The sequence below is a fragment of the Crocuta crocuta genome, unplaced genomic scaffold (assembly GCF_008692635.1).
Source record: "Crocuta crocuta isolate KB4526 unplaced genomic scaffold, BGI_CrCroc_1.0 scaffold205, whole genome shotgun sequence".
NCBI classification, from domain to species: domain Eukaryota; kingdom Metazoa; phylum Chordata; class Mammalia; order Carnivora; family Hyaenidae; genus Crocuta; species Crocuta crocuta.
This window is the reverse complement of record NW_027530644.1, coordinates 2,855,386-2,879,677: the sequence shown is the minus strand read 5'-3', so window position 1 is coordinate 2,879,677 and position 24,292 is coordinate 2,855,386. Positions and strand designations below refer to the sequence as shown.

The following is a 24,292-nucleotide window of genomic DNA, read 5'->3' as shown; positions in this document are numbered from 1 at the left end:
TCCTCTACTTTTATTGTATTACTATCAGTTAGTTTGTTTATGTTTCTTATTAGCTGTTACATATGGGTATTCCCATGTTGGGTGCATAAATATTTACAGTTGTTATATCTTCTTGTTGGATTGTCCCCTGAATGATTATATAATGTCCTTCATTTTCTTTTGTTAGTCTTTGTTTTAAAGTCAATTTTGTCTGATATCAGCATTGCTACTCTGGGTTTCTTTTGACATTCATTTGCATAATAAATATTTCTCCATCCCTTCACTTTCAATTTGCAAGTGCCTTTCAGTCTGAAATGAGACTCTTGTAGGCAGCATTTAGATGGGTCTTGTTTTTTTTCTTTTTTTTTTAATCTATCACCCTCTGTGTTTTGATAGGAGCATTTAGTCTATTTACATTCAAAGTAATTATTGATAGGTATGTATTGTCATTTTTTTACTTGTTAGTGGTTGTTTTTAGTTTTTTAAATCCTTTTATTCTCTTTCATGGTTTGTTGGCTTTCTTTAGTGATATACTTGAATTCCTTTTTTTTTAATTCGTTCCAGATCTATTGCTGGTTTTTAATTTGCATCTTCTGCATATAGCAGTCTATATTAAGATGATGATTGCTTAAGTTCGAACCTATTCTTTACTCTTCCCCACACTTTCGGCATATGGCTTCATATTTTACATCCTTTTGTGAATCCGTTGACTGATTTTTACAGATATACTTATTTTTACAGCTTTTGGGCTTCCAACTTTTTATACTCTTACATATGGCTTTTCTAATCAAAGAGACCCCTTAATACTGTAGGACTGGTTTAGTGGTCATGAACTCCTTTTATTTTTGTTTAACTGAGAAGCTCTATCTCTCCTATTCTAAATGATAGCCTTGTTGGATACAGTATTCTTGGCTGCAGGTATTTCCTTTTCAGCACTTTGAATATAACATGCCACTCCCTTCTGGCCTGCAGTTTCTGCTGAAAATCTGCTGATAGCTTTATGGGGATTCCCTTGTATGTAACTGTCTTCTACTGTCTAGCTGATTTAAAATTTTTTTATCACTACTTTTTGTTATTTTAATTACTATGTGCCTTGGCATGGACTTCCTTGGGTTGATTTTGAGGGGAGAATCTCTGCCTCCTGGATGTAGATATCTGTTTGTTTCAACAGATTTGGGAAGTTTTCAGCTATTATGCCTTCAAATAAATTTTCTGCCCTTGTATCTCTCTCTTTGTATCTTCTTCCCTTTAATGCAAATATTATTATGCTTAATGAAGTCACTGAGTTCCCTAAGGCTATTCTTACCTTGCATAATTCTTTATTCTTTCATTTGCTCAGCTTACTTTTTTTCCATTACTGTCTGTCTCCCAGGTCATTAATTTGTTTTGTTCCTCTGCTTCCTCTAGCCTGCCACCCCATAACATTTCTATAAGGCCAGTTTAGTGGTGGTGAACTTTCTTAATTTTTGTCTGAGAAACATTTTATCTCTCCTTTAAGTCTGAATAATAACCTTATCAAGTACAGTATTCTTTCTTATAGGTAATCTCCCCCCCCTCCTTAGCTAATTTAATATATCTTGCCATTTCCCTCTGGCCTGCAAAGATTCTGATGAAACATCAGTTGATACACTTATGGGGCTTCCCTTGTAGGTAACTAGTTGCTTCTCTCTTGTTGCTTTTAAAATGTTCTCTTTATGTTTAAACTTTGACATTTTAATTATGTGTTATGGTGTAGACCTCCTGGGGTTCATCTTGTTTGGAACTTTTTGTTTCATAAACATGGATGTTTGTTTCCTTCCCCAGGTTAGGGAAGTTTTCAGCAATTTTTTTTTTTCAAGTAAGTTTTCACTTTGCTTCATCTCTTCTCCTTACGGGACCCCTATACTGTGAATATCTAGTCACTTGGTATTGAAGAGATTCCTTAATCTATCCCGTTTTTAAAAAATTTTTTTCTTTTTTTTACTGTCAGCTTAGCATTTTCCAGTACATTATCTTCCAGATCACAAAGGCTTTCTGCATGATTGCTTCTAGTGTATTTTTTATTTATTGTATTCTTCAACTCTGGTTTATCTTTTCTATATCTTTGTTGAAGTTCTCACTTTTTTTTTTTTTAATGTTCATTTATTTTTGAGAGAGAGAGAAAGAGAGAGAGAGTGCACAAACAGGGAAGAGGCAAAGAGGGAGATGGAGGATCCAAAGCTGGCTCTGTGCTTACAGCAGAGAGCCCAATGCAGGGTTTAGAACACATGAACTGTGAGATCATGACCCAAGCTGAGTAGGGCGCTTAACTGGCTGAGCCACTCAAGCGGCCCCTTAGTTCTTCCACTCCTCTCCAGTCTAGTGAGTACATTTGTGATCATTACTTTAAACTCTATCAGGAATATTGTTTATCTGTTTCATTTAGTTCTCTGGGTGTTTGTCTTATTTTTTTTGGGGGGGGGGTTGGCTATTTGTGTTTCTGTGAGTTGGTTCCCTTTTACCATGTCTCTCACTTGTCATTCTCTATCTGGTCTATTTTTCATTGTACATAAGCTGTCCAGGTGGCCCTTAGCTCTTCAGGAGGAGCTGCTCTATAAATAGGTGATTTGGTATGTCCACGGAGGGGATGACTTCAGGGTCTTCCTATGTCACTATCTTAGGCCAGAACTCACTTTGGTACTTTTACCTGGTAAACTGCTTATCTCCATTTTGCTTAGTTCTTTTCCTGATTTTGTTGTGTTCTTTCTTTTGGAGCATATTCCTCTTTCTCTGTTGCTGTGAATTAAGTGAAATAACTACCTGAGTGTTGAAGGACTGGCCCTGTGTTGTGGCCATGTATGGACTGCATGTTTGGTGGCTTTCGTTGGCTAGTTAGAGCAGGACGGCTTGCAGGCTGGGGGTCCTGAAGCACTTGTGCCAGGGCTGCACTAGCCTGGACAGCTGGAGCTGGAATGGATCCTGGGGTACTCTGCATTGGTGCCAGCCTAGCAGAGTGGCTAGAGCTAGGGCAGGCATGGGCTGGGGCTTTCTCCACATCGGGGCTGCCGTGGTGAGATGGCTGGAGTGGAAGCCAGCACTGGCCAGGGGTGTCCTGCCGTGCTTTGCACCTGGGCCACCCTGGCAAGATGGCTGACATAATGGGTACGGCCCAGGGATGTCCCGGTGTGTACCACACCAGGGCAGCTTTAGTAAGACAGCTGGAGCTGGTGTGTCCTAAGGCCCAAGGCTCACTGAGGCAGTGGGTTGGCTAGAATACCAGGATGCTGCTCCAGTCTATAGTGTCAAGGTGGAGGGGGAACATAAATAATGTTGGTCACCAGTGTCTTCAATCCTGGAGAGAATTTCCAGCAGTTGTCCTTCTGCTTGTCAGATGCTCTAGGTTTAATAGTGCATTGCCTTCATTTGTATACAGTCTAGTTGCTCTTTAAATTACTGTCTTACCATTGTGCCCCAGGTTGGGCAAGTCTGCATCCAAGCCCTTCAGTGCTGTCCCTTCCTACTGCTTTGGGAGTGGCGTTCCCATCAGTACTGTGTCTCCAGCTCTCCTACCCTTCTGTGTGTAGCCCCTCTCCACCCTTTGTTGTGCAGAAGCTGTTCATCAGCCTTTAGGTCTTCAGAAAGAACTGCTGTACACGTAGGTGTAGGTTGGGCATGGCCTGCATAGAAGAATTCAGGGTCTTCTTTTGGCACCATCTTGGATACCTCCTCATAACATGACTCCTTCAACTACACAGACACATTAATATGTATTTTTATATTTATTGACAAAAATGGTCCAGAAAAGGATTAGGTAAATTACAGTGGTAAGCATTAAGAAAATCATAGTTTTTAGTTCTACTGTCCCTAGGAAACTATAACCAGTCTAGAAAGCTGTTTTGTCTCTTAAAACAGGACTCCGATCATACCACTAAAGTGTTAGATTTCAAGAGAAATTCTTCCTTTTCCCTTTTGTCAAAGCGAAATATAATGTAGGCCTTTGTTTTTACCTGTAAGCCTGCTTTCCAGAGGATGAACTGTGGTGGGTTGGAGGGAGTAGACAAAGAAATAGGCAAAATCTGGAAAGAAATGAAAGCTAGCGAGGGAAAAGGTTTCTTAAGTGCTCAAGAATCAATCATTCACTGAAGTAATCCTCTAGACCTTCCATATCCATTTCCAGAGAGGAGTTTAGAGAGGCCAGGGCAGAGGATGCATCCTTGGTTTTCTGGACACTTGGTCTGGGTTGAGGAACTTCTGGTTGGATGGATTCCTTCCTGATGTCTTTACTACCAGTTAGAATCCGTTGGCTCTCAAAAAAGAATTGGTTAGGATGGCTCAAAGAAAAGCCACAATCATCCACCTATACAAGAAAGCAAATGTATATATTAACAGAAACAAAGGTATAAACAAAAGGGCTTCATAAACCATTCTAGACCTTGTTCAAAAACTAATGACCAAAACATGGAACCTAATAGTTCTCAGTCATAACACTCAATTCAGTACTTACATGATTTCATTCAGAGGGTGCTTCAACTACTACCTAAACATTAATGGCTCTTGCATTTGTATTTCCAACCCAAACCTCTGCTCTTAGTTCCAGTTCCCTATCCAACTTTACTTCCAGATCTACCTCTTACTCAACATCTCAGAGGGCTAAGCAAAGTGCCTGCCACATTGTCAATAAATATTTTGTTATTAAAAAAAAAAAAAAAGAGGAGGATATAATCCTTAAACATTCCAGAACTGGGGCACTTGGGTGGCTCAGTTGGTTGAGCATCCGACTTCATTCGGGTCATGGTCTCACAGTTCATGGGTTTGAGACGGGCATCAGGCTCTGTGCTGACAGCTTAGAGCCTGGAGCCTGCTTCTGATTCTGTCTCCTTCTCTCTTTCTCTCTGCCCCTCCACTGCTCGTGCTTTGTCTCTCAAATAAAACATTAAAAAATAAACATTCCAGGACCACAGGAGCGGATATAAACATACACTGTTTTGATACTGGTCCCTGATACCACTCATATTTTAGAGTATACTTATAAATCTGACCTATGTAATCCCATTTAGTATTGTAAACACTGAAAAAGCAACCTAATGTAATTTCTTCATTCCAGTCTTGAGCTTTCCCTGCTCTTTCTCTCTATATAAAGTTTCTTCCTTTTTGTAATTTTCAGTGGGACTTAATGCAAACATGACCAGGTTCATACTATTATGTTATTTCTTTTCTCAAATACTATCACTAAACTTTACATTAAATCTTGAATATCATTTCAATTACCCATTACCCTCTGCCTTTACTATTCAATGACGGTTTAAAAGGGTATTAATACTTTTTGTATTTAAACATTTAGCAAGTACTTTTTTCTAATTTCAATTCTAACATTTATTAATGAAGAAAAATATATTCCTTAATATTAACAAGCACTTATTTAATGCCTACTATGTGCCAGACATTATTCTAAGTGGCATTAAACACCCCTATGTACCCATTCACACACAGGCATATATTTAGTTAGCTTCCACTAAGAGCCCTGTGAAGGTAAATTATCAGTATTTTCCCACTTTAGAGAGAAGTTAAATAACTTACCTGAGATCACACACTGGCAGGGCCAGAGACGGGATATGAATTAGCTGAGCCCATGCTCATAACCAGTATGCTCTGTTATGTCCTTGTGCCAAGGTCAATAATTTTATAGTGTATTCATTTCTTAAGTTGTATAAACCTTTACTAACTCCTGGGCTGTGACCTAAAGTGTAAAGCATCTACACGAGTCACTTTCTTCACACTCAACCAGTGGGCTGGATTGAACTGATGACATGTTGGACCTCTGCCCTCCCAGCCTTCTGCAGTTGAAGCCGACAACAAAATGATACCATTTTACTGCAGTTACTTGCTGGTTTGTCTGTTATTTTCACTTCAAAGTTTTTTACAAACTGAGAAGCCATGACACTTTTTTTATTCATCTGTCTTCAACTTCTTTGTCTCACTCTTTGTACTGAAGTGATTTGCATACAGTAGGTATCTAAATATTTGGTGAGTTGAGCCCAGAACCAACAGTGTATACCAGTCATATATGCCACATATTGACTGAAGACTTCTTGTGTAGCAGGCTGCATCAGGAGCTGGTAGATTTTCAGCACACAAGAATGCATTTGACTAAGTCTAAAGAAATTTCCAGCCTAGTAAAGTAAGTCATATACTTAAAAACCTCTATCAAGAATAAAAGAGTGATAAGGGTCACAGATAAAGCCTTATTATCTCCACATTAGAGAGAAATTCCAGCTGGGGAGATCAAGGAAGGTTTTGTGAGAGAAGTGCTATATGAGTTGAATTTGGGAAGACAGAGAGGGTGAAAAGCTGGGATAATGAGGTCAAGGTTAATATAAACAGCAGAGCCACATGAGCAAGGTAAGCAGGAGTGTCCCTGGAAAGCAAGTGGATCAGATGGCTTGGTGTAAAAGGCATATAAAAGGGAATAATAGGAAATGAAGTTGGAAACAGAGGCTGGGGCTGGACCTCAGAGAGCCTTGAAAACCAGGGGAGGCAGTCTAGCCCTAATTTTGTAGGCATCAGGGAGTCACTAAAAATCCTTAAGAGGGGAGGTGATGTGATTAAAGCAATGTATAATTTTATGATGGATTAAAATGGATTAGAAGGGGGTTAAAAGAACAGATGTCATGGTTCAGAATTAACCCTTTTACCAGGTGAACCAATAAAGAGAAACAAGGTGTTACTTGAAAACCCCAGGCTTCTCTGATTCTCTTTAGTCAGCTGCTGATACCTGCTCAGCCAATAATTTAAAATAAATTTAAATTCAGTGTATAGTAGATTGGTAGTGTATAGAATAATTCCTTTTAAGAGTTATTACTCACATCACTAGAACAATTTTTATCTGCTACTTTGCTGCTTAATTTTAAAATGTTTCCTGAATGTTTTATGATAAATCTATAATTTTTATTAACAATGGAGTCATTTGTGAACTTCATTATATTCGATTTTTCACCCAGTTCATTAAAAACTGGGAGATCCAATATAAAGTTTGCATTTTACAAAATGTTTCATGGAAAGTTTATTTTGTAACATATATCAATCACAAGGCTTTATGTTTTATAAATAGAGAACATAAGAGATTGGAAAGACTTTGAGAATCCCTTCAATTGAACCTCCTACAGGTAAAACTAGGAACATGGAAGCCTAAAGAGATTACCTGGTTTATGCAAAGTCATGGTTTTGTCTAAATTATAATTAAGGCCTTTGACCAGATCACTTAATTGCTCTGAAATCTGTTTTAAGAGGTTTTATGCAAAGTCAAACAAACTTATAATCGCATCATAATATTTTTTAAATTTTTTAAAAATGTTTTTTATTTATTTTTGAGAGAGAGACAGAGTGTGAGCAGTGGAAGGACAGAGACACAGAACCTGAAGCAGCTCGAGGCTCTAAGCTGTCAGCACAGAGCCTGACGCGGGGCTTGACCTCATGGACTGTAAGGTCATGACCTGAGCCAGAGTCAGATGCTCATCTGAATGAGCCACCCAGGCGCCCCAATCATACATTATTTGTAGTGCTAAACTTGGCTATAAAACTATAAAAAACATAGTGGTATTAGTTTATGTAAAAAAAAATCTAGCACTTTGTGCTATAATTACATTGGAGATTTTCTACACCTAATGTTTCAACATGTTAAAATTCTCAGAACATCTATTTTCACGAAGAGGACTATCTGGATTAAAATAAACTTCAGTTTGGACAAAATGAAATATAATAATTATAAACCTTGGTTTCCTCATCAATGAAATAGAGATATTAATAATAATAAAGTTGCTATGGGGAAAACCAAAGAAAACAGGAGTGTAAAAATAAAGTTGTTGGTTCTATAAAATCTAATTGCTCTGATTAGAAAGGCTCAAAAAAAGCAAGTCACCTAAAAAAATCAAGTTGAGGGGCTCCTGGGAGGCTCAGTTAAGATTCAGACCTCGGACCAGGACATGATCTTGCAGTTCATGAGCTTGAGTGACACATCAGGCTGTGTTGACAGCTCAAAAGTTGGAGCCTGCTTCGGATTCTGTATCTCCCTCTCTGTCCACAACCCTGCCCTGGCTCACACTCTGTTTTCTCTCTCAAAAATAAACAAACATTACAAAAAACAATTTGGGGAGAGGGGCGCCTGGGTGGCTCAGTTGGTTGAGTGTCTGACTTCAGCTCAGGTCATGATCTCACGGTGTGTGGGTTTGAGCCCTGCATCGGGCTCTGTGCTGACAGCCAGCTCAGAGCCTGGAGCCTGTTTCAGATTCTGTGTCTCCCTCTCTCTCTGACCCTCCCCTGCTCATGCTGTCTCTATCTCTCTCTCAAAAATAAATAAAATATTTAAAAAAACAAACAAAACAACAATAACAAAAAAGTTTGAGTTCCCAAAAGTTAAGGGAAAAAGATCATATTGCTTTATATGTGTCTGTAGCTTCCTCTTCTACTTGAAAGAAACCTGAACCGGAAATTGGTGATGGTATATTTTGGGTATAGTTAATTAAAAAAAAAGTTCAATTCTGGGGTACCTGGATGGCTCAGTTGGATAAGCATCTATTCTCTTGATTTTAGCTCAGGTTATAACCTTACAGTTTGTGAGACTGAGTCCGGTTGGAGCTCTGCATTGACATACGAAGCCTGCCTGGGATAGTCTCTCCCCCTCCCCCTGCTTGCTCTCTTTCAAAATAAGCTTAAAAAATTGAAATACAATCTCAAAACCATAGTCAAACAAGACACCTTGCCCATACATCATAAGATGAATAAAAGACCTTTAAATGTTTTTAACTTTAAGATATACTGTTTAAAAATGCATTTTTATTCCATTTTAATATTCTTATTAACCAACAAAAACAGTGACAAGGGTCCTGAATCAATGGCACGTACCATGTATCTATGTGATGTTTGGGTTTCAACTGTCTCTCTTAGGTTTGGGATTGCACTTTAGTAACTCATTTTGATAATAATTAACCCATTTTACTGAACTTATGGTCTACTTCAGTGACTTGATAGCATGATGAAATTGTGAAGCATTTCCTTCTATATGCTGGACTATATTTCTTTCTGAGATAGGTTGTCTTTTAAATGTTTTCTTTCCTTCTGGCTGAAGGAAGCATAATGGCTGGCATTCAGTTTCCTTTCGACTTGTCCAGAAAGATTAACTTTGGTTTATGCTCCTCCCCCCACCCCCCAACAAAAACAGATTTTACTTCAAAATTAATTTAGGAGAATAGAGAAAGCAAACTTTCCCACTGAAAACCCCCATTTTCACTTATTTCTGCTCAAAAGTCAGCAGCTATTTTCTTTACTCCTTATTTTTAAAATAGTAGGAACATTCTAGATTTGGAAACACTGAGTATTTTCTGTTTCTTTGATTGCCATTTTTCTTAATTGGTTGCTATTGGTGATATTTTCCTTTGTGGTGGATCATTTTTAATATGTTTTATACATTGTGTTCACTAGTGAGAAAGGGAAATACTTTGATTCATTTGCATTCTACCATAGTAGGTTAATAGTCCTGAAGTACTGTAAGGGATATGAAATAATATCAGTGTAGTTGGTGTCCAGAAGAAGGGAATGGGGTGAAGGCCTTTATAGGCTACATTATTAATTTTGGATTTCATCTTCAGGGCAATTGGGAAGCCTTTAAGGGTTTTTCTTTTTTTTTTTTTTAAAGCAGTTTACTAAAGTAATCATGTTCCTCGATTTTAGAGATCATTCCAACAGCTGTGTGGAGGGTAAAGACGTAGAATGGTACATGTGTTGTAGATAGTGGGAAATGAGTTAGGAAGCTACTACAGTGATCCAAGAGAGAGGCGATGATGGCTTCTAGCCCAGTACTCTAATTGATATCCATAATAATGATCCTGAGTTATTACAAAAGACCTTAATTGTATTTGGTGTATCCTGTTTAAGATTGCAGGCAAATGTGACAGAATTTAATAAGATTTCTGCAAAGATTTATATGGTGGGAAAAAATTATGCTCAGATATTTGGAAAATAAGCATCAAGAATGACTCAGTTTGCTAAAGAAATGATTTTCAATTACAATTCGGAGATTAATCCACACAAGGCCTAATGTTTTCATTTACACATGGAGCATACCAAAAGAAAAAAACAGACCACAGTATAAACACTGCTCCCTAAAAACACCGAGGAAAACAGATTTCAAGCAGCCCAGATTTTGACATCTACTAATGGAATCTCTCTCAAACATTTGCTTGGAATCAACATGTTCTGCACACAATGACCTCCACACAAACACAGGTCTCATATTTCTGCCACAGCAAATGAAGGAATGGAAGCAATATTGTTTTACCTATGGGATGTTTGGGTTTTAATCAAGAAATTTTGCAATGACAGCTTATAATGAGGCAGCTGGTATTACCAAAAAAGCCATATGGAACCATCATAGTGTGGCTGTAAATGGTACCAATTAACTGGTTCATTTTCAAAACTTTCGTTAAAATGAGTTTGATTGCAAAGTCCTCAGGAAAATAAACATAGCTTTAAAAATTTTGTTAAGGGCGGCAGGCAGCATGGCAGAAAACTGACAATAAAAATGGATTCTAGTTTTAATTTAATGAGAAAAAATAATAGATATTGACAACTAAAAATCTATAATGAGACATCTAGTGAATTCAAACAGCCTTTTTATTCCATTGATTTTTATGTGGCTTAAACTATATGTGGGAGGATTTAGACATACATCTTTTCAATATCTTCACTAATCTAAGGCAAGTTTTAAAATTGCCCATAGCAGTAATATTCCTACATGAATAGAATACTCAGTAGATACTACAAAAGCAGATCTGGGAACTAAAAATTTCTTCTCATTTTTTTGTGATTATGTCACAAACTCAATGTTTAAATCTAATTTTCACATCTTATTTTAAAAAAAGGAAAGAGGTTGAATAATAGACCTTAATTTGTGGAAGTTCTGAGGCATCTTATTCAAAAGAGTCCACAAATAATTAAGAACACGTCTGAAATTAAAACTCTCAAGCTGAGTAGGCAAATTAAGGAATGTGGTCTTTAAGGAAAAGGTTAATTCAAAACTGCTGGTGAAAATATCAAACGCATGTGGCTTATCTGGTGAGATTCCGATGTTGCTAAAACTAATGAGAATTTGTGCTTGTATACTATTTTAGTGATGTTTATTTAGTCCTTTACATTTTGTGAAAACAGGGGTGCCTGGGTGGCTCAGTCAGTTGAGCGTCTGACTCTGGCTCAGGTCATGATCTCACGGTTCGTGGGTTTGAGCCCCACGTCAGGCTCTGTGCTGACAGCTCAAAGCCTGGAGGCTGGTTTGGATTCTGTGTCTCCCTCTCTCTCTGCCCCCAAAATAAACAAACATTAAAAAAATTTTGTGAAAACAAAGTCTTTATGGCTTTAAGTAACAGTTATATTTTCAATAGTCAGGTGTAATAGAAGAGAAGACTCACAGGAAAAGTCATGTAGAACTGCTGGTTTTCAGGGTGGTTTTTTTTTGTTTTTTCTTTTTGTTATAAACTATGATGGTTGACTCATGAATCTAGACAAGAAAATGCTAGTGACCTCACAGTCATTATTGCAGATACAGTATCAGATTCCATAGAAGTACACAGTCATGGCTAGGCTCATAAGCTTTAATGACTTACTTGAGAGTCAAATTTAAATCCAAGTCCATCTCTTATAAGCAGTATGACTTTGCACAGGTCGCTCAGCTTCTCTAAACTTTACTCATAAATGGGAGTAAGAATAGTACCTCACTGTAATACTGTAGTATGGATCAAAAGAGCTAATCTGGTCAAAGTGCTTAGTGCTGTATGTGTGAAGAATTTAATAGATGTTGGTTAATAGTACTGTATTCATTATTGGTAATATTAAAGGATATACTTTTCCTATGAAATATTTTATACTGTAAGAGATTCTGCTATTATGTAACCACAATAGAAAAACTATTGCATAAAGACTAAATAGAAAAAATTAAAATGATTATAAAACAGCATGGCATGGTAGCTGATGATGAATTCAAAGAATGCAACATCTTTTGTGGGAGGATCATGGATGAATCCCTTTGAAAGCTGATAAATAACAGACTCCCCCAAAATGCACACATACACTCACAGAAAAAAATGTCTCAGGTGCATGGACTTTCAAGTCCATTCTTGGATGTCTGTCTTAGGTTAGGAAGCCATAATCAGGACGAGTAGTTGCAAACAGGGGGTCAGTGAGCAGAATTTCACCTGCAGATGTGTTCTAATGACCTGTATACAGGTCTTTAAATGTGTCCATGTGAATGCCCCTAACAGGACGTGAATTCATCAGCACACCATGGTGCCTCCCATACTCTCTCGTATTAATCTCAGCCACCCTCAACTTTTTTTTTAAAGAGAGTGTGGGAGAGGGAGATAGAATCTTAAGCAAGCTCTATACTAAGTACAGAGCCTGATGCAGGGCCTGATTTTATGACTGTGAGATCATGACTTGAGCTGAAACCAAGAGGTGGATATCTAAATGACTGAGTCATGCTGGTGCCCCCACCTTTATTTTTTTTGGGTTATTTGCCTGACCTCTGTAGACCTCTTAGTTGTGACTCTTGCTTTACACCTTTCAGAACCTACTAGGTCTTCTTATACAGGCATATTTTGTTTTATTGCATTTCCCAGGTAATGGTGTTTTCTACAAATTGAAGATTTGTGACAACCCTGCAATTGAAGAAGTCTATTGGCAACATTTTCCCAATGGCATTTGCTCACTTCATGTCTCTCTGTCACATTTTGGTCATTCTTACAATATTTCAAACTTTGTTATTATTATTGTTATTATGGTAATCTTTGACATTATTATTTTAATTGTGTTGGGGCATCAGAAACCATGCCCTTATAAGATGTGAAACTTAAATTGATAAATGCTGTACCTGATTCCTCCACTAACTGGCCATTCTCCTGTCTGTCTCTCTTTCCTCCAGCATACCTATTCTCTGAGACACAGCAATACTGCAAGTAGATCAATTAAGAACCCTATAATGGCCTTTCAGCATTCAAGTGAAAGGAAGAGTCTCACATCTCTTAGAGCCTACTGAGGAAGGCATGTTGAAAGCTGAGATAGGCCAAAAGCTAGGCTTCTTGTGCCAGTTAGCTAAGGAAAAGTTCTTGAAGGAAATTAAAAGTACCAACCCAGTGAACACACAAATGATTAGACTGCAAAACAGCCCTATTGCTGATATGGAGAAAGTTTTTGTGGTTTGGACAGAAGACACACCAGCCACAAGATTCCCTTAAGCCAAAGCTAATCCAGAGCCAGGCCCTAATTCTCTTCAATCTCATGAAAGTTGAGAGCGGTGAGGAAGCTACTGAGGAAAAGTGTGAAGCTAGCAAAGGTTGGTTCATGAAGCTTAAGGAAAGCAGCAAAGTGTAACATCAAAATGCAAGGCGAAGCAGCAAGTGTTAATACAGAACGTGCAGCAGGCTATCCAGAAGATGTAGCTAAGATAATAAATGAAGGGACTACACTAAACCAACAGATTTTCAATGTAGACAAAAGAGCCTTCTTGTGGATGAGCACAGAAAGTTGTTTCATGATATGGAATGTACTCCTGGTGAAGATGTTGGAAAGATTGTTGAAAGGACAACCAAAGATTTAGAACATGACATAAATCTAGCTGAGGAAGCAGCAGCAGGGTTTGGAAAGACAGACTCCAATTTTGAAAGATACTCTACTGTGGGCAAAATGCTATCAAACAGCACCGCATGCCAGAGAAAGCATTCATGAAAAAAAGTCAAGTTGATACGGCAAACTTCTCTGTTGTCTTATTTTTAAAACCAGCCACAGCCACTCCAGCCTTCAGCAACTACCACCCTGAACATCAGCAGCCATCAACACGGAGGGAGGAACCTCCACCACTGAAAAAATTATGACTTGCTGAAAGCTCAGATTATGGTATTTTTTAGCTGTACTTTTTAATTAGGGTATGTACATTTTTTAGACATAATGCTATTACATACTTAATGGACTACAGAATAATGGAAACATAAGTGGCATCTATACTGGGGAACCAAAAAATGCATTCGGTTCATTTTATCATGGTGGTCTGGAACCGAACCCATGTCTGCAATGTATGCCTGTACTAGAGCAGCATGGGAAAAGAGGCTGACGAGGGAAAAACCAAACACGTTTCCCTGAGTCCCCTGAAGTCATGGGTCCTACATGTAATGAAGTTCAGCCATGCAGGTAAATACGAGATATGGGAACTAAGGGTAACACGAGGTGGCAGCCAGAAGTAAAAGAGTCAGATTTTCTACAGGGAAGACAGCAAAAGCCTCTGGTTTTTCTAGGCACCTGAGGGCAACTGTTCCACAGCTACTCCAAGATTAGGCTAACTAAGGCCATTGGTCAAATCTGGCCCACTATCTGTTTTGGTAAATAAAGTTCTATTGGAACACAGCCATCTCCTTCATTTATATATTGTCTATGGCTACTCTGGACTACAACGGCAGAGATGAGCAGTTTTTGACAGAGACCACATGGACAAGAAAGTCTAAAATTTTTACAATCTGGCACTTTCCTGAAAAAGTTACTGACCCTTGGTCTCAGCCCTAGACATGAAGGGGTGGGTGGCAGCTGAAGTACAGTAAGGTTTTCTCATTGTGTAGCTTCTCTTTGTTACGGTATTTCTGGGTCTGTAGATTCCTAATTTAATTCTCTGACCTATCTATCAATTTTATAAGGTACCTAATACCATGTGATAAATCCCTTTCTGGTGAAAATAGCTGGAGCTGCAACTAAAAACCCTGAATAAAACACAGAATAACAACAAAACAAAGGATTAGGCGATAAAGTTTAAAAATGTACTTACATTATGTGTCATCTCGAAGTACTTCTGACAGGCTACTTGGTAATGTGTCCCTTTTACTAAATCCAAAATCTAAAATGAATTGGAAAAAGAGAAAGCAAAATTAGAAACTAAGTCTCTGTAAACCACTGTAGCTCATGGCTGTTGGCCTTTTCATAATCGTTATTCCAGACAGGAAATGCATTAAATCATGTAGCATGTTGTACTTCTGCAGCCTGGGCACTGTGGTAATTTTGACGTTATACACTAGCCGCTTAGGTCAGCATTAAGCTACAGATGACAAGAGATAGTAAGTGATCTTTCTGACCTACCAACTGTGAATTTCAATAACTTTATCTTGACAACGAGATGAAAACAGATCCTAGTATTGTGACTTTGACAGTTATTGTCAGAACATCATATTGCAACTTCTCTCCCACAATTATAGATATAAATCTAGTAATCTAAATGGTGCATGAAGCAATCAGGTATACTATTTAGATTTTTATTTTCCACATTACCAGTTTATACAGATACAGCCCAAAATACAGCTGTGTGCCCATCAGGAAAATTTAACGTAAGTCCTTTGGACGAGTGTCTGTGGAGAGGGAATGCTTTTACCTTCAATCAGATTTGTTCTTTTTTTGAAACGAAGTTATTTCTAGTAAAGCTCAGCAGAATATGAGAGTGAACAGTCTATTCTGAACACCTATTAGGAACATCATCCTATCTTTTGTAAATACAATTTGCTTTCCAATTCTACTTCATGTAATCTCTTCAGAGCGGTACCAACTCCCATTCTTATCAGCCAAGTGCAATGCTAGTTGAAATTTGTAAAGTTTCATCACCTCCCCTGCCAAATAAATAAAATGTATATTTGGCCTGTTTATCAAACACAGTAAAAATGCTGGAATTAAGAGATAGCCTAAAATGAAGGGAAATATAATTCTGGAGAAATGTTCATTTCTATGCCTTTTCAAAAGGCTGACCTTCCTGTGACAACAAGAAATGTACATGAAGTCTCAAATTTCTGCAGTCCTCATTACTGAATATAGCTTACATCTTTTGACAGATACATAAAATTATTACAGTTACAGAGCAGGAATCATACAGTACTGACAGGGTGCTTAAAAGAACTGTTTTTCTCTTATTGTCTTATAGATTACATTTCTGAATTTCTGAATTTCAGGTCACCTTTTATTAAATCCTTTATGAAAGACCTATACAAATGCCAACCAATCACAGCACCCAGGATGCTGCTTATTTGACCTGTCATTTTTCTTGAATTCATTAGAGCAGAAATGAAAAATAAATCAATTTAAAATGAATGGCTATAAAGTTTTAAAACTGAAGAAAGCAACAGTTTTGAAAGTAATTCTAACACTCTGAGCTCATATTCTCCAATGTTTTTACATACAGATATTCAAACTGTGTTGAGATGAACTTGTAATTGATTATTTGCAAACATCAATGATACCATGAAGGAACATCTGTGAACTGCAATTTTGGAGAAGCAAAGCCTTCAAACTTTAGTTAAGTTTAAATGATACTGTAAATTACCTGAAGAGAAAAGAATTCACAGATATAAACAAAAAGCTCAACTGTGTGATATATAACAAAGCTCTTTTATGTAAAAACACAACAATAAATCCAACATCATATTCTATGTATATACACATTAAGATATATATTTAAGTATATATATGAGCTTATATGCATATATTTAAATATCTTCCTTGGAAAGTAAATATGTAACATTATATACATATATTCTAATATATATATATATATTTGGGAAACATTTTTTTTAAACTAAAAAAGGATTAAAAAAATTTTTTTTATGTTTTATTTATTTCTGAGAGAGAGAGAGAGCATGAGCAGAGGAGGGTCAGAGAGAAAGGGAGACACAATCTGAAACAGGCTCTAGGCTCTGAGCTGGCTGTCAGCACAGAGCCTGACACGGGGCTTGAACCCACGAAAGGTGAGATCATGACCTGAGCCAAAGTCGGTTGCTTAACCAACTGAGCCACCCAGTTGCCCCTGTTCTACCATTTCTTTTTTTTTTTTTTTTATGTTTTTATTTATTTCTAGAAGAGAGAAACAGCGTGAGCAGGGGAGGGTCAGAGAGAGAGGGAGGCACAGAATCTGAAACAGGCTCCAGGCTCTGAGCTGGCAGTCAGCACACAGCCCGACGCGGGGATCGAACCCACGAACTGCGAGATCATGACCTAAGTGAAAGTCGGACGCTTAACCGACTAAGCCACCCAGGTGCCCCTGTTCTACCATTTCTATGTGGAGTGCAACTTGGGACTCTTCCTGCACCGAATTTTCTTAAATTTTTCTGATACAAACCTCACTAGCAAATGCTATACTAAGATAGTCTACAGGTATGCTGAGGATGGCACTGGTATAATCTGTCAATGGATTGGGTGACTCCAAGGCAGGAAATACAAAGCTAAAAATCAAAAGAAAAGAGAACTGAGGTATCAGCAATATGCTAAAATCAGTTTGTGAAATAGGAGCAAAAACTTGACAAAAAACACCAAGAGAGTAGAGGCAAGATGGTGGAGTAGGGAGCTCCGTGCATTTCGCTTGCACCCATCTCTCAAACAGACAAGGCCTGAAGTCATAGGACACTGAGTCACAGGAGTTTGGGAAGAGAAAGAGACAGAGTACACTGGGAAGGCACCCTCATAACTGCATGAGTGAGAACTGGGAAAGATAAAAGGGGCCAGGACCAGAAACATGGAGGGAGAGGAGGGAGCCCTGCTCCGGGCAGCCGCAGTGAGTCCAGAGGAAAAGAAAGAGCAGCTGAAACTGCTCATAGAACTGTCCCTGGAGAAGAGAAAAACCTCAGCTTGGAAGGAGAGTGTTTTTAGTTCTACTTGGGGTGCTGACTCTGAACTAGGTGCCCAGGGGCCCAGAGGGCGCCAGGAAAAACTACTCTGCTGCACTCCCAGCATCATCCCCAGTGGTGAGGATGCTGCGGGCCTGAGGCTGCAGATCCCAGGCTGTGATCCCAGGCTGTGCCGCTACCCGCCCCCCACCCCCCAACCCTCGGCAGCAGGGAAGCAGCGACCTGCTGGATTGTGTTTCAGGCAGTATCAATAAAGCACGTGGACTGGGACCTGGAAACGAGGCGGGGTGTGGGGCATAGAACTCAGCCCACCTTGGCTACGACTCCAGCACAGGGAGATCGGACGCAAAGGAGTGATTTGCAACACTTGGTTCCAGAAGGGACTGGGGTGCTGCCATTTTTCTCCCCACAACCACCAAGGCAGGGCCTCAGGGAGCAGCCAGCTGGACACAGTGGAGGTGAGACCAGCCTACACCAAACCATGCCCATCCCTGCTAGAGACCTGTTTTTTTTTTTTTTCTTTCTTACCAGAGCCCAGGGCAAGACAAAAATGGATGCACTGCCATGATTAACCCTAAATAATTCTTTCTATTCAGATATATTCTCCCTTTTCTCATTCGTAACCATCCACTCTGCTGGTCTGGGCACTCTGGTCACTGGTTTGCTAAAACAGTCACATTTAATCCATTCTCTAGATGTACATTCTACACCTCCACCGCTACCTTTTTCTCTCTCTCTGGAGTAATCAGACTAGTTTCTGAGTAACATTACCTTCATTTCTTTCTCCTTGCCTCTAAACATATTCTATGATTTCTTCCTTTGAATCAAGCCTCTTAGTCTCTCTGCCTGGTCATTTCATTTCCTATTTTGCTTCTTCCCCACCCTGTCATTTCTCTCTTTGTATATGCTCTTCCATCAGCACTGCATACACCTGGCTCTTTATTTGGCTGGGAATTCTGATTTTATGCCTTTAGGCTGTNCCTGGACAAAGAGCCCTCCTTAATACAGCAGCACCTGCAGGGGCAGAGTGCATAACAAGCTTTTAAAATTAACAAGGGATAGAAAGCTAACCAAAATGACGATACAGAAGAACTCTCCTCCAAAGAAACTCCAGGAAGAAATGACAGCTGAAGAACTGCTCAAAACAGATATAAGCAACTTAAAGAAGAATGTAGAACAACAGTCATAAAATTAATCGCTGGGCTTGAAAAAGGCATGGAAGACATCAGAGAAACTACTGCTACAAAGACTATGGAGCTTAAAAATAGTTATGATGAATTAAGAAATGCTATAAATGAGATGCAAAATAAAATGGAGGCATCCAATGCACGGATTGAAGAGGCAGAAAGGAGAATAAGTGATTTAGAAAACACAATTACAGAAAGAGTGGAAGCTGAGAAAAGAGATAAACTGATACAGGAACACGAAAGGAGAGTTTGAGAGCTCAGTGATACAATCAAATGGAACAATATCCATACGATAGGAATTCCAGAAGAGGAAGAGGGAGGGAAAGGCGCTGAAGGAGTCCTTGAACAAATTATAGCAGAGAACTTCCTCAATCTGGGGAAGGAAATAGACACTGAAATCCAAGAGCAAAGAAAACTCCCCTCAGATGTAACTTGAATCAATCTTCTGCACGACATATCATAGTAAAACTGGCAAAATATAAGGACAAAGAGAGAATTCTGAAAGCAGCTAGGGAGAAAAGAGCCCTAACATACAAAGGGTAACCCATCAGAGTGGTTACAGACCTAGCTACTGAAACTTGGCAGGCCAGAAAGAAATGGCAGGAAATCTTGAATGTGATGAACAGAAAAAAACATGCAGCCTAGAATCCTCTATCCAACAAGCCTGTCATTCAGAATAGAAGAGATCAAAGATTTTCCAAATAAACAAAAATTGAAACAATTTGTCACCAGTAAATCAGCCCTACAAGAAATCCTGAGGAGGACTGAGGGAAATGTTGCAAGGAACGCATGATACCAGAGATACCACCACAAGCATGAATCCCACAAAGGACACGATGACTCTAAACCCATATTTTTCAATAATATCACTGAATGTAAATGGACTGAATGCTCCAATCAAAAGACATAGGGTAGCAGAATGGATAAAAAACCAAAATCCATCATTTGCAGTCTACAAGAAACTCATTTTAGACTGCAGGATACCTTCAGATTGAGAGTAAGGGGATGTAGTAGTATCTATCATGCTACGGGAAGTTAAAAGAAAGCTGGAGTAGCTATATGTATATCAGACAAACTGGAATTTAAAGGAAAGAAGTAACAAGGGATGAAGAAGGGCATTATATAATAATTACAGGGTCTATCCATCAGGAAGAGCTAACAATTATAAATGTCCATGCACCAAACATGGAAACACCTAAATACATAAAACAATCACAAACAGAATCTTATGTATAAGAATGTGCTAATAGCAGTGGACTTTTAATACTCCACTTACAGCAATGGATAGATCAACTAGACAGAAAATCACTAAGACACAATGGACTTGAATGACACATTGGACCAGATGGATTTGACAGATGTATTTGGAACTCTACATCCTGAGGCCATGGAATTCACTTTCTTCTCAAGTGCACATGGCACATTCTCCAAGATAGATCACATACTGGGACATAATGCAGCCCTCAATAAATTTAAAAGAACTGAGATCATACCATGCACCCTTTCAGGTAACAATGCTTTGAAACTTGAAATCAATCACAGGAAGAAGTCTGGAAAACCTCCAAAAACATGGAGGTTGAAGAACACCCTACTAAAGAATGAATGGGCCAATCAGGCAATTAGAGATGAAATTTAAAAATATATGGAAACAAATGAAAATGGAAATACAACAATCCAAACTCTATGGGATGCAGCAAAGCAGTCCTAAGAGGAAAGTACATTGCACTCCAGGCCTATTCAAGAAATTAAAAAAGTGCAAGTACAAAATCTAACAGTGCACCTAAAGGAACTAGAGGGAGAGCAACAAGAGCACCCCAAACCCAGTAGAAAAAGAGAAATAATAAAAATCAGGGCAGAAATAAACAATATAGGAACAAAAAAACCCAACTGAACAGATCAACGAAACCAAGAGTTGGTTTTTTGAAAAAAATAAACAAAAGACAGACCTCTAGCTAGTCTTCTCAAAAAGAAAAGAGAGAGCACTCAAATAGACAAAATCATGAATGAAAATGGACTGATTACAACCAACCCCTCAGAAATACATGCAATTATCAGGGAATACTATGAAAAATTATAAGCCAACAAACTGAACAACTTAGAAGTAATGGACAAATTCCTAAACACACACACATTACCAATATTCACATGGGAAGAGATGGAAAATCTGAACAGACCCAGAACTAGTATGGAAATCGAATCAGTTATCAAAAATCTCCCAAAGAATAAGAGCCCGGGGCCAGATGGCTTGACTGGGGAATTCTACCAGACATTTAAAAGAGAATACCCATTCTTCTCAAGCTATTCCAAAATATAGAAATCAAAGGAAAACTTCCAGACTAATTTTACGAAGTCAGCATCACTTTGATTCCCAAGCCACATAGAGACCCAGCAAAGAAAAGAGAACTACAGGCCAATATCCTTGATGAATATGGATGCAAAAATCCTCAACAAGATACTTGCAAATCGAATCCAACAGCACATAAAAAGAATTATCCACCAAGATCAAGTGGGATTCATTCCTGGGTTACAGGGCTGATTCAATATTCGCAAATCAATCAATGTGATACATCACATTAACAAAAGAGAAGATAAAAACCATGTGAACCTGTCGATAGATGCATAAAAGGCATTTGACAAGATACAGCATCCCTTCTTAATAAAGACCGTCGAGGTGCACCTGGTGGGCTCAGTTGGTTACACGTCTGACTTCGGCTCAGATCATGATCTTGTGGTTCATGGGTTTGAGCCCTGCGTTGGGCTCTGTGCTGACAGCCAGCTCAGAGCCTGGAGGCTGATTCAGATCTGTTTCTCCCTCTCTCTCTGGCCCTCCCCTGCTCACGTTGTCTCTCTCTTTCTCTCAGAAATAAATAAAACATTAAAAAAATAAAGACACTCGAGAAAGTCGGGAGAGAAGGAAATTATTTAAACATCATAAAAGCCGTCTATGAGAAGCCCTCAGCTAACATCATCCTCAACAGGGAAAAACTGAGAGCTTTCCCCCTGAGACCAGGAACACGACAGGGATGTCCACTCTCACCACTGTTGTTTAACATAGTGCTGGAAGTCCTAGCATCAGCCATCAGACAACAAAAGGAAATAAAAGGCATCAGAATTGGCAAAGAAGAAGTCAAACTTTCACTTTTCACAGACGACATGATACTCTACATAGAAAACCTGACAGACACCCCCAGAAGGCTATTAGAACTGATCCATGAATTGAGCAAAGTTGCAGGGTACAAAAATCAACATCAGAAATCAGTTGCATTTTTATACACCAACAATGAAGCAACAGAAAGAGAAATCAAGAAACTGCTCCCATTCACAATTGCACAAAAAACCATAAAATACCTCGGAATAAACCTAACCAAGGATACAAGAGATCTGTATGATGAAAACTATAGAAAACTTATGAAGGAAATTGAAGAAGACACAAAGAAATGGAAAAACATTCCATGCTCATGGATAGGAAGAATAAATATAGTTAAGATGTCATTACTACCTAAAGCACTCTACACATTCAATGCAATTCCAATCAAAATTGCACCAGCATACTTCTCAAAACTAGAACAAACTATCCTAAAATTTGTATGGAACCACAAAAGACCCCGAAGAGCCAAAGTAATACTGAAGAAGAAATCCAAAATGGGAGGCATCATGTTCCAAGACTTTAGCCTCTACTACAAAGCTGTAATCCTCAAGACAGTATGGTATTAGCACAAAAACAGGCACATATACCAATGGAATAGAATTGAGAACTCAGAACTGGACACAAATATGTATAGCCAACTCATCTTTGACTAAGCGGGAAAGAGTATCCAATGGAAAAAAGACAGCCTTTTTAACAGATGGTGCTGGGAGAACTGGACAACAACATGCAGAAGAATGAAACTAGATCATTTTCTCACACCATACACAAAAATAGACTCAAAATGGATAAAGGACCTGAACGTGAGACAGGAAACCATCAAAATCCTAGAGGAGAAAGCCGGAAACCTTGACCTCAACCACAGCAATTTCTTGCTTGACACATCCCCAAAGGCAAGGGAATCAAGAGCAAAAATGAACTACCGGGACCTCATCAAGATCAAAAGCTTCTGCACAGCAAAGGAAACAATCCATAAAACTAACTGGCAACTGACGGAATGAGAAAAGATAGTTGGAAATGACGTATCAGATAAAGGGCTAGTATTCAAAATCTATAAGGAACTCCTCAAACTCCACACCCAAATAACAAATAACCCAATGAAGAAATGGGCAGAAGATATGAACAGACACCTCTGCAAAGAAGACATCCAGATGGCCAATAGACACATGAAATGATATTTAGCATCCCTCCTCATCAGGGAAATACAAACCAAAACCACACTGAGATACCACCTCACACCAGTTAGAGTGGCTAAAATGAACAAATCAGAAGACTCTAGATGCTGGCGAGGATGTGGAGAAATAGGTACCCTCCTACACTGTTGGTGGGAATGTAAACTGGTGTAACCCCTCTGGAAAACAGTATGGAGGTTACTCAAAAAATTAACAATAAAACTCCCCTATGACCCAGCAATAGCACTGCTAGGAATCTACCCAAGGGATATAGGAGTGCTGATGCATAGGGGCACATGTACACCAATGTTCATAGCAGCACTCTCAACAATAGCCAAAACATGGAAAGAACCTAAGTGTCCATCAACTGACGAATGGATCAAGAAGAAGTTGTATATTTATACAAAGGAATACTACATGGCAATGAGAAAGAATAAAATCTGGCCACGTATAGCAACGTGGATGGAACTAGAGGGTGTTATGCTGAGCGAAAGAAGTCGGGCAGAGAAAGACAGATACCATATGTTTGCACATATAGGTGGATTAGGAGGAACTTAACGGAGGACCATGGGGGAGAAGAAGGGGAAAAACAGTTGGGGAGAGGGAGGGAGGCAAACCATGAGAGACTCTTGAATGCTGAGAACAAACTGAGGGCTGATGGAAGTGGGGGAGAGAGGAAGGGGGGTGATGGGCATGGGGAAGGGCACTTGGATGAGCACTGGGTGTTACTTGGAAACCAACTTGACAACAACCCCCCTCCTCCAAAACCAAAACACAGTTGCTAAGCTTTGATCAAAGGTCCAAAAACAAAACAAAACAAAAAAACAAAACCCTACAAAAACCACAAAAAATACAAAAAACAACAACACTAAAATTCAAGGACAGATGCCTGAGGCAGACGACTGTGGAAAAGAATTCTACGTCAGGAGCTAAGTTCTTACAAAATGTTTTACATGTCCTTGGAAACTCTCTTGTTTTTCTGAAGGTGGACCACTTATGTGTTAATGCACAGATGCTGAAAATGCTCACTGCTAAGTCACAAAGGCTGACAGGGATGGTTAAGCAGGGATGGATGGCATGCATGAAGGCTGTGGTTACTGAGCGCCAACCTTACTCTTTGAAATTCAGGGTCTTAGCAATGGTTGGGTTCAGTTAACGTTTTGTGTG

The 24,292-nt window shown here is 38.9% G+C and overlaps 1 protein-coding gene across 2 annotated transcripts in view; it reads right to left on the bottom strand.

Moving 5' to 3' along the window:
- Positions 1-3,703: 3,703 nt before the first annotated feature.
- The window catches only part of PRIM2 (DNA primase subunit 2), a 329,721-nt gene continuing 309,132 nt past the window's right edge, over positions 3,704-24,292 (bottom strand). For both annotated transcript variants that reach the window (XM_077769099.1, XM_077769100.1), the window contains exons 13-14: positions 14,789-14,857; positions 3,704-4,294 (exon numbers count right to left, since the gene is read on the bottom strand). In XM_077769099.1, coding sequence (XP_077625225.1) covers positions 4,070-4,294; positions 14,789-14,857 — 294 coding nt within the window. In that variant the 3' untranslated portion in view covers positions 3,704-4,069. The remainder of the gene's footprint in view (positions 4,295-14,788; positions 14,858-24,292) is intronic.